Source organism: Xenopus tropicalis, chromosome 10 (assembly GCF_000004195.4).
Source record: "Xenopus tropicalis strain Nigerian chromosome 10, UCB_Xtro_10.0, whole genome shotgun sequence".
Lineage (NCBI taxonomy): Eukaryota > Metazoa > Chordata > Amphibia > Anura > Pipidae > Xenopus > Xenopus tropicalis.
In genome coordinates, this window is record NC_030686.2 from 24793096 (window position 1) to 24810357 (window position 17262).

The window sequence follows — 17262 nt, forward strand, 5'->3', positions numbered from 1 at the left end:
CACAGCAGACCCCCTTCCATTGAGGTGCAATCCGTCACGGCTGTATAGATTGTTCCCCAAGGAAAAGGAACCCAAACCCTTCCTTTCTACACCAAGACTTTAGCCACGCATTTAGCTCCCTAAGCTCCCGCTGTCTCCCTAAACTTGCACGTGGCACCGGCAAAATTTCCGAAAAAATGACATTGGAGGACCTTTGCTTAATCTTAGAGCCTAGATCCCTGAACTCACTCTTTAAGGTCCCCCACCTACCGTTCATTTTGTCGTTAGTACCGATATGTACCAAGACAGCCGGGTCATGCCCAGCCCCTCCCAATAATGTGTCAACCCGATCAACCACATGCCGAACCCTGGCACCAGGAAGACAGCAAACTGTCCGGTTGAAGCGATTCGCTTGACAGATTACCCTGTCCACTTTCATAATGATTGAATCCCCTATAACCACCATCTGTTTAGGCCTAGCTCTGCTCTCCTCCCCACCACTACTAGAGAAACTGGTCTCCCGGCTGTTAGAGAGATCAGCCTCATCTAGAACCGCCAGTCCAGAGTTCACACTCCCATCTTCTTCACACAATCTGGCAAATCTGTTGGGATGCGCAAACCCTGGAGCAGCCTCCCTTTTCCTTTTACCCACAATAGATTATTTATAGTTTCAAAATAAATGTACACCTTTAAAATTATTTTTAAAAAACTTGAACATTAAATATTGACTAATTAAAAAGAAAGATCAGGCATAAGTTGCAGTTTGAATACATGTTTATTTACAAAACTATTCCTCTTTAATAAAGGAAATATATGACAGTGATTACAGTAGATATGATACATAATATAGTTTCGCTGTAAAGATTGCGAAAGGCCCCCTCCCTTCCCTGTTATCATCATCCTCTCCCATATGTCTCACGTGAGCACCTGTGGCTGTTTGCTGAGATCCTGTTGCACTAAGTACCTCCTCCCCGGGCCCTGCCCTTTCTCCTGACACAGGTAAGGCTGAATACTCTGCCTTCAGCAAAAAAAACTTTTAAGTCTTGTTAGGAGATTACATGGAAACAGCAAACACAGAAAAGGGTTTATTCCTGGGATTTGGATTCACATTTATTCACATTTAAAGACCTGCCTATTGAATGCTTCCTGCACCGGGGGAAATCTGTGTTTAACCATCATGGCTTTTGGGAAGAGTTCCAAGGATCCGTTCAGCACTCCCGTGGGACACTTAATTGGTATGTAACAGGGAGCTGTTTTGGTGTGTCAGTCCTCCTTTCTTACACACGAATCAATCCAGTAGAAGATTTTTGAAGTAGACTGTCTATGGTGTAAATAACTGTATGTGTACATATATACAGTGTATATAGATATGTATCTGTTTATATATTTCTACTCCTATGTGCAAAGCCTCAAAACCAGCAGTGTAGAGAATAGCAAGGAAAAGGCAGACATTGCTTTTAGTGGCAACTTAATTTACAAATAACTGGATAACGTTTGAACATTGGTGATGAATGTATATTGGAAAGTTGCTCAGAATAAGGTTTTCTTTCATTAGAAAACATTTTATATTTCGCTTTACAACTCACTCAATACAATACTGCCATTCCTATTAATATATGTTGCTGCTCTGTCTGTTTTCTCAGTTTGAAGCAGCAAGTCATCATTCCAGACACAGAAAAACTAGACAAATAAGGGAAAATCATATCATACATACCAAGATTTTCCTTTCCTGGACTGTAACATGGCAGTGGGCACCAATGGGAACCTGTGCCCACTGCCATTTGAAGAAACAGGAAAAGGGAAAATAATATCATACTTACCGAGATTTTCCTTTCTGGACTGTAACATGGCAGTAGGCACAGGTTCCCATTGGTGCCCACTGCCATGTAAAGGAACAGGAAACTAGATCCAGGCTGCTGCATTTGGGGATTTGACCAGCAAATTAAGCAAATGGATGTATTAGCTTGTGGGACTGTAGCTCCCCCTTTAAAGGGATTGTTCACCTTTGAATTAACTTTTAGTATGATGTAGAAAGTGATATTCTGAAACAATTTGCAATTAGTCTTTATTTATTATGTGTATTTTTTAAATTATTTAGCTTTTTGTTCAGCATCTCTCCAGTTTGGAATTTTAACAGCTATCTGGTTGCTAGGGTCCTAATCACCCTGGCAACCAAGCAGTGATGTGAGGGAGAGATTGGAGTATGAATAGAAGAGGGCCTGAATAGAAAGAAAAGTAATACAATTTAACAATAAATTTGTAGCCTCACAGAACAATCGTTTTTAAGCTTCTGGGTCAGTATCCCCCTTTGGAAAGCTGGAAAGAGTTGGAAGAAAAGTGCTAATAATTTAGAAACTATAACAAATAAAAAATGAAGACCAATTGAAAAGTTGCTAAGAACTGGCCATTCTATAACGTACTAAATGTTAATAAATTAAGGGCTGATCTTTTTCCGAAATTGCAGTGGCCAACTTGCACTTTTCCCCACAGTACATAAAACAGCTTTCAGTAAAGGTACTTGTGACAAAATGAACTCCTTGTTCCTGCCTATAGTTGTGCTTGGCATCACTTAGTCTTTCCCACCTTCTGTTCCAAATCAGGGACTGCTGTGCCTATTGACACAGGGGAACCCTGGAGCTACCACTACCTCCTGAGCAGACAGTAGCTCCAAGTTTCCCTTTGTGCCCTGTGCAAATCAGCGCAGCATAGCTGTGCTCAATGAAAAGAAATGTAACTCGCACACCCAACACTGGAAATGATGCCAGGCATACTTAGAAAATATTCTGTGCAATTGCACCCGATTTGCAGTGAAGCCTATGCTCAGTTTCGTCCATTTTTTGTGAATCCGACACAATTGCAGTAGACACAGAGTAATTGCTTCAAGAGAATCACCCATTTACTTCTGCAATGAAACAGGAATTCTGGGCAAAAACATAGCTATCACACTTGAAATTGCACTTTGCTCATTGCACTTAAGGGCATAAATGAGCCCTTTTGTATTGCATATCACTGAGAATACATTCTTTGAAGTTAATTTAGGAAAGAAGGTATTCCATGCACAGGCTTGCTTGCTCTGTGCTTATGCAGGTTTTTTTTTAGTACTATACAAACTATAATTCTGCCTGAAGATAACATTCTGGAATAATAGATAAAGAAAGTAATTTTCTTAACTTTCATTACACTTTGTTTCACTACATTCCATAGACCTGGATAACATTTATGGCATGTGAAAGTCCAGTGGTTGCTATGGTAGTCAGGGTAAACAAGGGGCATTTAAAAGAACACCAGCCTGTGAAATATTTGATGTTTAGGCAATCCCTTTAAGGCTCCCATAGTTGTAAATGTATGTTGGAAAATCATAGATGTACAGAAAAATTACTTAGTGTGCTTTGTAGAGATCTTAAAAGGGATCTAAACCCAAATATTAATATTTTTCTGCACATATTTGCAGCTGACATTTTCTGAGTTCTAGATATTCACAGTTTCAGACTGCTCATATCATGCTTTAGGCTCAGTATCTCTAAGTTGCTGTGCCACCTAGCCTCCGAAGGGTTAACCATGCATGGTTGACCATGCAAGACGGCTTCTCCAACAGAAACTTCTCAGCACAGTCTCCTTTAGCCTAATGAAACCTGCCTAACTGCTAGTTCATTCAGAAAAAACAAACAAAAAACACCTGAAGCCTCTCTAATTTGCCTCAGAGGGGGAAAGAAAATTGGAAATCCCAAGAGGTACAAAATGATAATATACCTGGTTAAGCGCCCCTTCTCTTGTACATACAATCCCAGCATAGCCAGCCTTTTTTCTGATAAATGAGACCTTCCATACCCTTAATCAGCTTAATAGCCCTGCTTGTATATTTAATTAATATCATTTTTAAAGATTTAATAGCCAAAAGTGCACTGCATATTATTGATAGGGCCTAACTTGGGGAAGAATGATTGCTTGCTACAGTAAGTTTATTATCCACAAGTACTCCCAGATCCTCCTCCATTAGGGTGATGCCACACAAGGCGTAGGGCTGAAAATTTAGCCCTACGCCTGCTACTTGTGCCTGCACCGGAATGAATGGAATAAGCTTGGGTACAGGCACATGTAGCCGATATATGCATAAAAACGCGAGACTTTGCATTCTCTCGTGTTTTCATGCGTATATCGGCTACATGTGCCTGCACCCGAGCATATTCCATTCATGTTAGAAAATTGTTAGAGATAACTAGATCCAATATTGGGTCCTTTTTGGTTTAGTTTTAAGCAATGACATGTCGTTGTCATTTATATATACTGTTTCCAATAACTGTGCTAGCAGTATTACTTTTTCACAATCAATTTCTGGATGATTAAAATCCCCCTTTGATAAGACTTGTCCCAGTCTTGTAGCCCTTTTTATTTGTGACAGTAAGAGGGAAGTAGAGGCTTCTTTCAAATTCTCCTATCAGTGATTTGCTGCTGGCCGAATGCATCCTCAGGAGAGGTCATTGGATTCTTGTCAGATCACTGACAGGACTCAATAATTCCATAATGGGAATGTTCTGAGTTGGACAGAAGATGCTTATTACCTCCTGCCCTTTAAAAATTATAGGACACAAAGAGACATGTTCAGAGCAGTGCCTCTTGGAAATGATGCCTGTATAATCACTTACCCCTACAGCAGCCAGCCAGCACAGCAGCTGAAAGTCACATATTAACACTCCCCCATACCACCAGTGCACACTGTGGCCAAGGCTACCCCTTCCAGTGTGCCATGGAACTGGTTTCAGGTAGCGGTTGGGGAACTAGTACAGGTATGGGACCTGTTATCCAGAATGCTTGGGACCTGGGGCTTTCTGGATAAGGGATTTTGCCATAATTTGGATCTCAATAACTTAAATCTGCTAAAAATCATTTAAATATTAAATAAACCCAATAGTCTTGTTTTGCCTCCAATAAGGATTAATTATATCTTGGTTGGGATCAAGTACAAGGTACTGTTTCATTATTACAGATAAAAAGGAAATTTTTTTTTAAAATTAGAACACTTTGCTTATAATGGAGTCTATGGGAGATGGCCTTTCTGTAAATTGGAGCTTTCTGGATAACGGGTTTTTCGGATAAGGGATCCCATACCTGTATAGGGAGGCAGTACCAAGCAGAACTGTGGTCCACTGGGATTTTTTCCATTAGCCTTGTCTAGGGAGCTATTTGTACAGAACTTTTGCCATTTAATTAATAAATGACCCACTTAGTATTCTAATTAGGGTTCCACCTTTTCTGGCAAAAAAAAAATACCAGCCTTTAACCTTTTCTCCTATTAATAACATTGGCACAGGAGATCATTTTTGCCAGCCAGGTGGCAAGCCTAATTCTAATGCAAAGAAAAAACATAGAGGATGTTACCTAAAGGACATTAAAATCAATAAAAACCTTAGAAAGATTTAAAAAGTAGGACTGGACTGGGTGCAGCCAGGCCTAGCATTATCTATACAGATCATGCTGAACAGGAGACAAGTGAGACATCTCATTATCTGGAAACTGGTTATCTAGAAAGCATCACATTATGGGAAGGTCATTTTCCATAGACTTCATTTGAATCGATTATATTAAGTAAAATATTATTAATTACATTATAAAAAATTTGAAACATATTTTTTCTCTTATTAATAAAATCGTACCTTGTACTTGATTCCAGCTAGGATATAATTGATCCTTATTGTAGGTAAAGCAATCCTTTGGTGTTTATTTAATGCTTAAATGATTTCTTAGTAGATCTAAAGTATAAAGATCCAAATGACAGAAAGACCTATTACTGTATATACTCAAGTATAAGCCTAGTTTTTCAGCACCCAAAATGTGCTGAAAAAGTCACCCTCGGCTTATACTCGACTCAGGTGCCATGGGTCCCTCCAGACTAGCACCTTCTGTCCTTTGTGTGCAAATTAGGCCACCTGCAACCAGACCCTCCTGTGCCCTGGCCCGCTCCCAGTCGCAATACTTATTTCCCCTTACACGTCATCCGGGACCAGGTCCGCTGCCAGTTTGCCAATGTGCAATGAGCGTGGGGTAGTACTCATATTGTTTTTGTTGACCCTCTTCTTCACTTACAGAGCTAGTTTACTGTTTTTCTTTAAAATAAATATTTAAAAACATATACCCCACTGATGCCTCAATTAATGTAATTTTATTGGTATTTATTTTGATTATTGAAACTTAGCAGCAGCTGCTGCATTTCCCACCCTAGGCTTATACTCGAGTCAATAAGTTCTTCCAGTTTTCTTAGGTAAAATTGGATACCTCGGCTTATATTTGGATCGGCTTATACTCGAGTATATACGGTATCCGGAAACCCCAAGATCCCGAGCATTCTGGATAACAGGTCCCATACCTGTGTGTGTATATCTATATAAAAGATGATCCTTTTGTATACTTCACCCAGGCATATTATATTATCTATACACGTGAGTGCCTGCTATCATTGTTTTATATATATATATATATATATATATATATATATATATATATATATATATATATATATATAATCATAACCACTCAGATTTCCCATGCATTGCACAGTACTAAATGTCTTGTGTTGCTATAGCAGCAACACACTGGGCAGCCTACCTCCCACCTCAGACACTAGACCTACATTCTTGTTTTTCTTTAAAGGGGTCGTTCACCTTTGAAATAACTTTTAGTATGATGTAGAAAATTATATTTTGAGACATTATGCAATTGTTTTTCATTTTTAATTATTTATGGTTTTTGTGTTATTTACCTTTTTATTCAGCAGCTTTCCAGTTTGCAATTTCAGCAATCTGGTTGCTATGGTCCAAATTACCCTAGCAACCATGCACTGAATTGAATGAGAGACTGGAATATAAATAGGAGGGGTTCTGAATAGAAAACAGCAATAACAACAAATTTGTAGCTTTACAAAGCATTTTTTTACATGGTGTCAGTGTAGGCTGTAATGTAAAGTTGGATCAGATAGAGTCTGATGGTGTGGTTAGTTCCTACATCTTAGGGCTGTGACACACAGGGAGATTAATTGCCGCGTGACTAATCTCCCCGAAATGCCATCCCACCGGCTTGAATGTAAATCGCCAGTGGGATGGCATACGTGGTGCCGAAATCACCGAAGTTTCCTCTCAAGGCAACTTCGCTGATTTCGGCAAATTGCGATGCCACGTATGCCATCCCACCAGCGATTTACATTCTAGCCGGTGGGATGGAATTTCGGGGATTCTCCCCGTCTGTCACAGCCCATAATCCGACTGTATTTCAATGAGAGAAGTCTGTCAGACACCATCAGATTTTATCCTTCTGGATGAAAATGCAGCATGCAGTGTTTCCCTTCCAACAGGCGTGTTGTGTCGGACGACAGATCTTCCATGTTGTTTACACATCATATTTTTCTATCAGTTCCATTATATTTTAGCCCATGAAAATACAACCAACTAGTAGGATACGTTTTGTCTGCCCGACATTCCACTAAAGATGGAAACAGGATCCTCTGAATTCTATATCACTGCTAATACTCTATAATTGCTATCAGAGTAGGTTGTCTGATTTTGTCACACTCCGGGGAGCACACCTTACAAGATATACATCACCAGAAGCTCTCCGACTATCAAACGAAACACATTTCGCAGGTAGAAATCTGCCAACCCTTTCTCTCTAGGTGACAGGGCTTTACATTTATATCACATTATTACAAGAGGGGCAACGTCTTCTTGAGCATTTATGGTTGCAAAGGGTGACCCAAGTTATTCTTGATATATTATCACATGTGCACAGTGTGCCTTATACACCCTCTTTGCAGTCCAGATAAACGTAGGCCTAGCAAGGCTTTTTTTGTCTTCTTATTATACTGTATACACAAATCTCTGAACTATAGACAAGGATGCCGGGAGTCCTTATGCAATAATTCTGGAGTGCTGCAGGTTTCCATTCCCACATGTTGTAAATAAAATGTTTTTTTCCCTCTTATTAATAAATGACTCATGCTGCTCTGTTGCTCACTTCAGTTGAATTGTTATTATATATTATTATATATGCATGGTGTAACATCACATGGGATTCAGTAATCTTCACTGTGTTCTATTGTTTATGGAGCTCAGCCCTCTCATGTTAGGGAAATAGCACTACAGAAGCAGCTGTGACTTCACTGGCCTAAAGTACTCTTGTACTTTATATTGTATATTATATATACTTTATATTGTACAGCTTGCTTTATAGGCCAGAAAATCCTACATTGCTTGTTCATGGCAATACAAGTATGGGACCTGTTATCCAGAATGCTTGGGACCTAGGGTTTTCCGGATTAGTTGTCTTTCCATAATTTGGATCATCATACCTTAAGTCTTTAAAAAAAAAAAATCATTAAATAAACTTAGTAGGATTGATTGCCACCAGTAAGGATTCATGTAGCTTTGTTACCCTCAACTACAAAGTACTGTTTTATTGTTACAGAGAACATGCGTTTTTTAAAAACTGAATTATTTGATTGAAATTAGCTTTCTTTTTGTTTTGTTTTTTACTCTGGAATAATAATGAATTTAAATGAGGATAGAGAATAGTTATGAAAATACAAAGCAGCTGGAATTTGGAACAAGAGGTGACATTCATTAGTCCTGGGTGGAAGCTGCACTCTACAGATAAGCGGAGGCCACAGGTAGAAGAGCTGGCAGTAGTGCCGACATCCTTTCCTAACGGCAACACTGTGCAAGTGAGCAAACAGCCTGTGCAGTGACACAAACACTCATTCTTTGAAATTACTTGGACATGTCTTCACCTGCTTATTAAAAAGAATGCTAGTGAAGGAATTGAAACTTATTTTTGGTATCCTATTACACATACATGTATGCATTCATTTAAACCACCCTATGCTATAAAGTTAATTTCTGGTGCACAGTGACTGCTCATATTTAACCCCAGCCAGAGATTTTTTTAAGGGGAATTCTATTACTTATATATTATATAGCCCTTGTTCAACATGAGATTAACAAATAGGGCTTGTGTTGAACATAATCTTTGCCTATTGTATTATTAATAAACAAAATCTATGGTTTTAGTTATTTTTTTGAGTGAAAGAGAGACATTAAAGCTGCTCAATGTTTGGTTCTTGCAAGGTAGATAATTTAATAACTAACATATAACCCCCTTCCTTCCCTCTGTGTTGTGACTGTTTTGTTAGGAGGATTCCATTATGCATTGTGATTATCTGGTATGTACTGGTATGCTAATTATATCTTTCTCACAAGGACAAAACATGGAGCCGTTTAATTTCCCTGTTTAGCTCAAGCATTACAAAAACTATAATTTTTCTTGATTAAAACAATAATCAAGATGTATGTTCAGCACAAACCTTATTCATTAAACTGATGTTGAACCACTGGGTATACTGTCTCTTTAGTACATTGGATTGTGGGATGCTCCATGGATAGTCTAAAGATTACTGGTGCTTTTTTTTTTTTTTAACCCCTTACCTAGAAGTAATGTTTTATAGCCTTCGGGCTAATGTCAGTTTAGATTATTATGGGAATTTGTGACATATAATGAGAGGTATATTAATCTCCACTGTTTTTCACCTGATAATCGTGGCTGCTGAAATGTTTAGTCTGACATTTAAAGGCAAGTAATTTAGTTTAATAATCTATTAATAATCTGCAACGTATCATGGTATCCAGATAGGTTAGCAAAGCATATAAAATTTAGCAACCTGATTGCTCCTATCACATACATGCCATCCCAAATAATATACTGACAATGGAACCGGTTGGTTTAGTTCTACCCTTACCTCAACAGAATTGCCAGGTGTCCCATTCTGTTATAAACAAAAGACCTTAAAAGAGGGGCTTTTATTACATATTCACGTTTACTATTTACCTGTAAATACTGCAGCTTGTTTACTGTATATACTGCATAATAAAACTTTGTTCTCATTCCAGTTTGTTTTCATTCTTCTAGCTCTGCAAAGTTGCAGGTTCACCTATTTTAGTGCATAACTATAGCAGAGAAATTTCATGCACTCAACACCTGCCTTGACTAGGAACTAAGTTAAGGGTTCCATATAGGGTCAGACTGGGACACCGGGAAAAATCCTGGTGGCCCAGACCTGACTGTTCCTCCCCTGACGCGTTTACGCAAGCGTGGCACCCCCCAGGCCTACCCTGGTTCCAATATGTGTTCCACCTAGAGGTGCACTCCCATGTGCCCCAGCAATGTACCACCTCTTCCCTCGCAGATACAATTTGCACCCAAATGCTAAACAGTTTCCAAACAGCATCTTTAAAACTTAGCTATCTGGTGCAAAATTGTGTGGCTGATAGTGCTGGACACAGGATTGCACTGAAATTCTGGGAGATCATGTTATACTCCTTTTACTAAATGAACTTTTATCTCCCAGCATCTGGGTAAAGAATAGCATTATCTTTATACTTAAAGGGCTGCCTGAAAATACAAAGCCAACTGCTTAAATAGCTCTTTAGGCACACCGATTAATGTGCGCTTCTGCTAAGAAAAATGGGCAGTAAAGCAACTCCCAGTGGTCAGTTGGCTATAGTCTACAAGCTCATGAGGCTGCAGCCCTGAAAATATTAGTAGGGTGGTATTTTAGGTATTTAATTTTTTCTAATGGGTGAACTATTGAAATCTTTTTAAGATATGACCTGCAAAGCTTACTAAACTATACAGTTTTCCAGGTGCCTCACAATACCTGTTGGAAAATGAGACATTTAGAAACTGAAGTTTTACAAGTCTGTAAACTTCTGCAAACTTCAAAGTTCTTCTGCAAACTTCAAAGTTTATTAGAGATTAGCATAGGTCACAGTTAGAACTTTCATAAGATTACTAGAAAACTGAGAATTCATGAAGCAGCTCTAGCAGGTAATTAACTATTAAGCCACATAAATTAATTTCCAGCATATCTGTTCTCCTACCGATACCCTGTGCTGTCTGTGTACAATAAAGTAGGTTTAGTAATTTAGCTGCAATTACTTGTTAGTAATAACAAGTAATTGCAGCTACAGTGTGTTCCCTAACCAAGTAATCTAATGTCCTTGTCTATTGATGAGCACATTTTTTCGGCAAGCATGGGTTTGCCACAAATTTCAGCATTTCGCCATTGGCAAATGTTTTCACAAAACCACTACAAAAATTTTCCACAATAAAAAAAAAATTGCAGAGGGAGAAAAAGTCACAGTCACGTTAAAGTTGCAAGGTAGCTGTACAGTGTGACTAAGCACATTTTTACTTGTGCTTTCCGATGACCAGTATGCAAAAACTAGCTGCCAAATGTTTGTCCTTGCAAATGTTTAAAGGCAAGTTACTGCTCCTGTGGTTGATGCTATTCTTGTGGTCCCTAAGCATCACAGTCTAAAACAGAACTGCTTGCTCCAGGTAGAGGAGAACAGTTGCCTATTCTTACTTTGTTGTTTGGAGCAACGTGGTTGACGTTGACATCCCAGAAGGCTCATCAAAGCTGGCCAATCAACAAGCTGCAGGTAATGAGAAGAGCTTAATTTAATCTAACCTTTAAGTTAGAAACAGACAGTCTTGAGTGTTTCTGGCAAGATCCAACTAGCTATATCCATGGGCAATTTATTTAAACTTCATAGTTTTCGGCATCGAAATATAATTTTTTGCTTTAAAGTTTTAAACAAGGTATGTTTAGTTATGAGTCTAATATTAGTGTGGTTTTGTTATGTCTGTAATTATTATGGCATATTTTGTCCATAAATTCATTGGAATAAGTTTGTGTAGGAACAAAAGGAACTGAAAAACAGATTCTTTAGGTAGAAGCTAGGCAGATAAAATACAGAATAACTGGGCACAAACTGCTTCTAGATATGGTTACAGTAAGTCATCTGAGCCAGGGAACAACTAGATAGTTTATATTCAGGTGTCAGATCACTTTAAGCTTTATATAAATTTTATCTCCATTGTTTTTTTTTTACAGCAAAAATGTGCTTCCTGAAATAAGTATAGGCTACGCCAATAGCTAACCATAAAAAACATATACCCAAGTGTCTAGTAAGTGAAAATGCACTAGTTTCACTAGTTTGTTTATGCAAACAATGAGATCAATCTCTAATCAATATAGCACTATAAAAATAAAATGATTACATATAATAAAACTGAAAAGGAACAGGTGTGGTCACGCAACATTTCTCCTGGCAACAGATCAGTCACTTTGTACTGCAATAAAACCAAGATTTTGGAGCAAAAAATTGTTTACGTGCGGAGGATAAAAATAATTGTTAAAGTCAAATTAATATTGGTCTTTTGTTCGTATTGATCAATAATCTTGGTACAAAGATATCAGATGGGATCATCCGCCCACTATATATGTACTGAAAACTACACAAAGCAATTTATGGCAAATCTGTGCCCCTTAGAGCCATATACTGTCAGGTTAGGGAGCCCTGTACTTAACACCTACCTACCTGGCGTACCAGGGAAGCCCCGCCCATATACTGCTCCTCCAGCATGCAGTGCTCCATACATAGAGGCGTACAACTCCTTACACTCCATTCTATTAGCACAAAGTCAATGACCTAAGGCAGTAAACCACATCTCACTGCCAAGGAGCAGCGTGGAAGTAAAAAGTTCTTTCTTGCTCCTGTTTTTTTTTTTTGTTTGTTTTTTTTACCTTAAGCCTTGCCACATCTTAGGAGCCCTCTGTTATGCCTATCCTTTAATAGTTGCTTGTCTTTTTATAATACTCCACTTCACAAGACTTACTGAACTTAAATGCCCTTCAGACTAATGTTTGGGTGCAATCCAGTAAACCAGTTCAGATAAACAGCATCTTATGATAAAAAAAAAAATACTACTGACTTATCCATTCAGCCATTTATTGACTTGAGGCCTCTAACAATATAATAATAACAACATATCACTCAAGAGCCTTTGATAACTTTAAAATATATCTCTATAACAGGTGCTTAGTGATGTCATATACCTGATGTAAAATATGAGAATAAGTCACCTTGATGTTCCAAGTTTGTATAAAATCATTGTCTGCAGCTACATTATTTATTATGGCTACAGAGTATTAATACAGTGTCATTATTATTTACAACAAGCATTGCCTGGGATAAAAATTGTTAACAGGGAAAGGGTAAAAAAACAGTGAATCCAAGGAGAGAGACACGTGAAAAGTATTAAAGGAGAAGGAAAGGTAAAAACTAAGTAAGCTTTATCAGAAAGGTCTAAATACAGCCATAAGCACTTACAGAAACGCTGCACTGAGTCCTCTGTCAAAAGATTTGTTGTGCCAGAGACACGCAGCGCTCTGCGCTTTCCCCTCTCCTGCTCCCCCCTCCCTCAATAATAAGAACTCACTCCCCCCATTTAGGAATGTGGATCTGAGCCAATCAGCAGGAAGCTTCCTCGTAGTCTTACGAAGTCGTATGTTCACTTGGTCTGGGTGTCTGTGCAGGAGTGAGGCATTTTGGGAACTTTCTTTACACAGCTCAGCGTTTTTTCTTACTGTTTGGCTTCTGATCATCTGAACAGGAGAAATATGGGGAGACGTAAGGGCACTACTAAGACAACTGAAGGTATGCCTGCAGCTTGAGATTAACTCTTTATTAGCCTTTCCTTCTCCTTTAAAAGGGGTTCTGCCATCTCTGTTTTCATTTTCCCCTACAAAGGGAATGAATGAAGACCTGATATGTACAGACTAAACGTGGTATATGTTGAAAGGTTTACTACCTGCTCTGCATTTGTTATCCTTACATTAACAGTAATTGATATGACTAAATAGGTGCCTGATATATCATTTGAAAATCACTCTCTCTTTTATTCTATTTGCTGTTGGACATCAGTGAGTTTGTTTGAATTTTATCCTATTTCTAGCAACTTCTCTCATTATGTGATGGTATTTTATAGATCCATAGCATAGAACTGGGCAGAAGAACCTGTTAGGTCAAAGATGCCCTTTGGTGCCCTTTCTTATTCTCTGTATTTATTATTGCTGTAAATATTAAAGTACAGGTATGGGATCCCTTATCCAGAAACCCATTATGCAGAAAGTTCTGAATTACAGAAAGGCCATCTCCTATAGACTCCATTATAAGCAAATAATTCTAATTTTTAAAAATGATTTCCTTTTTTTCTATAATAATAAAACAGTACCTTGTACTTGATCCCAACTAAAATATAATTAATCCTTATTTGAGGCAAAACAATCCTATTGGGTTTAATTAATGTTTTAATCATTTTTTGGTGGATTTAAGTTATGGAGATCCAAATTACGGAAAGATCCCTTATCCCCAGGTCCCAAGCATTTTGGATAACAGGTCCCATGCCTGTATTTTATGTGCACTGAGACGTGCAGAAGTCATGTTGTATAACTTGAAACAGTAGGCCTATGTCTGAGCAACTTCATTTTCAACTTTAGTGCTTTATGTAAATAACTTGTGGTCTCTTTGCATGAGGATACAATTACAATAGTTGCTAAGAACTGGTGTCAGGCAGGGCAAGGCTGAAGTCTACGCTAATATTTATTTAACAGGGACAATCCAGCTTCAGAAAGAGAAACAGTGGAGAAAACGTTCTCTCTGGGCATTTGTATTGTAGAACCAGAATTGCTGCTGTATGCTTTTTCTCTTCTATAATGTGTTTTATCTTTGGGAACTTGTTGGTTGGAAATTGGTAACCTATTAATCCAATCGCTTCTCTGTTCAGCAGCATATAAAAACACTGTGATAAATTAGTATCTTTATTGCTCTTACACAGCAGTGTTTTAAAGAAGAACTAATAATGAAAATGGCTACAAATGCTGTCTACTATATAGTAAATGTAATTTACCAGTCTAAATATTCTGTATCTCCATTACAGTAATGATCCAGGCCTTTAAAGTTGTGCACAGGGTCTCATCATTTGGATTTTTGTCAGTGACACGCACATGCTCAGTGTGTTCTGGGAAGCTGGTGAGAAGCCAAGCTTAGGGGTTGTCGCAAATTATCAAGCAGAAAATGATGTCCATCTCTCATAGAAGCTGATGCTACAGGGCTGTTTATTAAATTCTGATGCAGATTGCATTGGCTGTATAGCTGCCATGTAAGGAGAATCAGAGTGAATTACTAATAAGCCTTAAATGATGATAACTAACAGCACCACGGAATATTTGCTGTAAATCAGCTATAAGGAAGATGGGGAGCTTCTGGGGGCATCTTGACTGCTTAAGGGCTGTGGTTGTTTTGGGCAGGTACAGAACATAATATGCAACATTTCTACCCTACTTCTTTCTTACTCTTTAGTTTACCTTTAACCTGTTGTAATTACCCCCTGGTCCAGGCTGCAAGTATTTCAAGGGTTTCCTTGATTCATCAAAGAAGGGTTTGGTTTAAGTTGCTAAGGACATAACTCTTGCTTTGAATGGACCCTTAAATGTAAAAATAGCAAACCTGTGTCAAATGTATTCCTATGCATTGTGCAGCATCCAAGTTTTGTGGCCAGTAGCAGTAACAAGACTGACTTTTCCTACTCAACATTGCTTAATAGCTGCTTAGAGCTGCAAAATCACATTGCTTGGCTTCATATGCCCATGTGATATGTTTGTGGTCCACTTGCTGCAGCAGTGATTGCTGTTCTGTCTGTATCTGTTGGTTTGTATGAGCCATAAATCAAGCTCAGCGTGTTTTGTGTTCAGGGGCCAAAGCATCAAAATATAATCCATTATTCATATTTTAGGATCTGTACATGATATATATATTTTTGGCAATAATATTTGAGTAAGTTATTAAACAGTTCAGAAGATGTGGCATGCATGTACAGTATATGACAACCATAGAGCACATTAAAGAAGTCTGTAAAAGAATTTGCCTTGAGTATATGTGACGATTCTGTGCATTTTTTTCAGTATTTAGAGTCGTATATGTTGACACAGAATTGGACAGGCATATTTAAAAAGTTTTTAAAAAATACATAGGACTTATTCTCTATGAAAAGTGCTTGAACATTGCATACAGCAATGCAGAAAGCTCTTGCTCCCCTTTTCATTTCAACAATAAACTGCACTGTGTACCTTTAAAGCCCCCTCAACCCCGCTGAGGTTGATATTAATCCTGTAAATGTTCTGGTAGTCTATTTCCTGAATTTGTTATTTCAGTACATATTTATATACTTGGAATATCTTTAGCCTGACTTATATTCATACTGTGAGTTCTGTGCCAAATAATTCTGAACAATGATGTCTTTTTATGTAAGCTCAGAGTTTGGAGGCCAGGCCAGGCATACATTTAATATATTTGCTTACTTGCACTGTGAAATTTGCAAGAAATGCAGATAAATATGTTCTGTCAACAGAAAAAGTTATTGTGTTTAATCTACTACTAAGACTTGATGGCAGGGTATTTCTCATTCTGATTACTCACACTGGCAGCCAGTTTGGCCCTAAACCGACCATTTGGATGAACCTGTTTACCTTCCAGGCAACACAATCAGTTAAAAAGATATAAAAAATTGCTTTTCTATCATGCCTGAAATGAAATCTGCTCAATTCCAGACAGGTTTCAATTGGAAATCGGGTCTTTTGAGTGAACTGGGTAAGTGCCAGTCAGTTTGGCCAGCTAGGTCTTCATGTATATACCCAACTATAGACAAAGAGAAACAGGTAATATGTTCATATTGAGGGAATATTTAGTCATAAGTACCAGTACATACACCCCAATTGTGCAAGCAGTTGTCCTGCATATGTACCCACTATGTTGTGGTGCCAGCATGCAGCATGTTTGGGTGCAAAGAAGCCCTGTCTTTAAGCACAGGACTCTACATAGAATGCAGCTATAACCACCTGAACCACAGTAAACCGCTAGTAAAGAGCATTGCTTGTGGGCAACCTGTGCCCAAACGCACATTATTTAGCACCATGCACCAATCTTTGCACCTGTATAATCAGGATAGCAGCAGGTAATCTCACAGTGGAATGCTTGGATAGAATAGTAGGTGGCTGATGCACCACTTTAATAAATTATCCCACATCATTTTTACACAAGTAATGTAAATATGTATATCCAAACAATGCTTTACACATTTATAGTAATAAAATGTACATTTTTTTTACATGTTTTATTTTGATGTATTTATTTAGATATTCACACAGCCAGTACTCTACAAAATGAAGACTGGGGTCAGTTTATGAATATATGTGATGTCATCAATACAACAGCAGATGGGTAAGTCTTTTATTCAGAATTTCATATATTGAAACACATATTAGCACATTTATCTACTCCACCGACCCCTTCGATGTTGCTCCCACTGGCCTCAAAGCAAGTGCACATTTTTTAATTT

General features: G+C 38.1%; 1 protein-coding gene across 4 annotated transcripts in view; it reads left to right on the plus strand.

The window, feature by feature from the left end:
• The first annotated feature begins 894 nt into the window (after nt 1–894).
• Nucleotides 895–17262, plus strand: part of tom1l1 (target of myb1 like 1 membrane trafficking protein) — a 36811-nt gene continuing 20443 nt past the window's right edge. The window contains exons 1-3 of one of the 4 annotated variants that reach the window (XM_031893991.1): nt 985–1214; nt 9928–10015; nt 17058–17144. In XM_031893991.1, the coding sequence (XP_031749851.1) occupies nt 17107–17144 (38 nt within the window). In that variant the 5' untranslated portion in view covers nt 985–1214; nt 9928–10015; nt 17058–17106. 4 annotated transcript variants of the gene reach the window in all.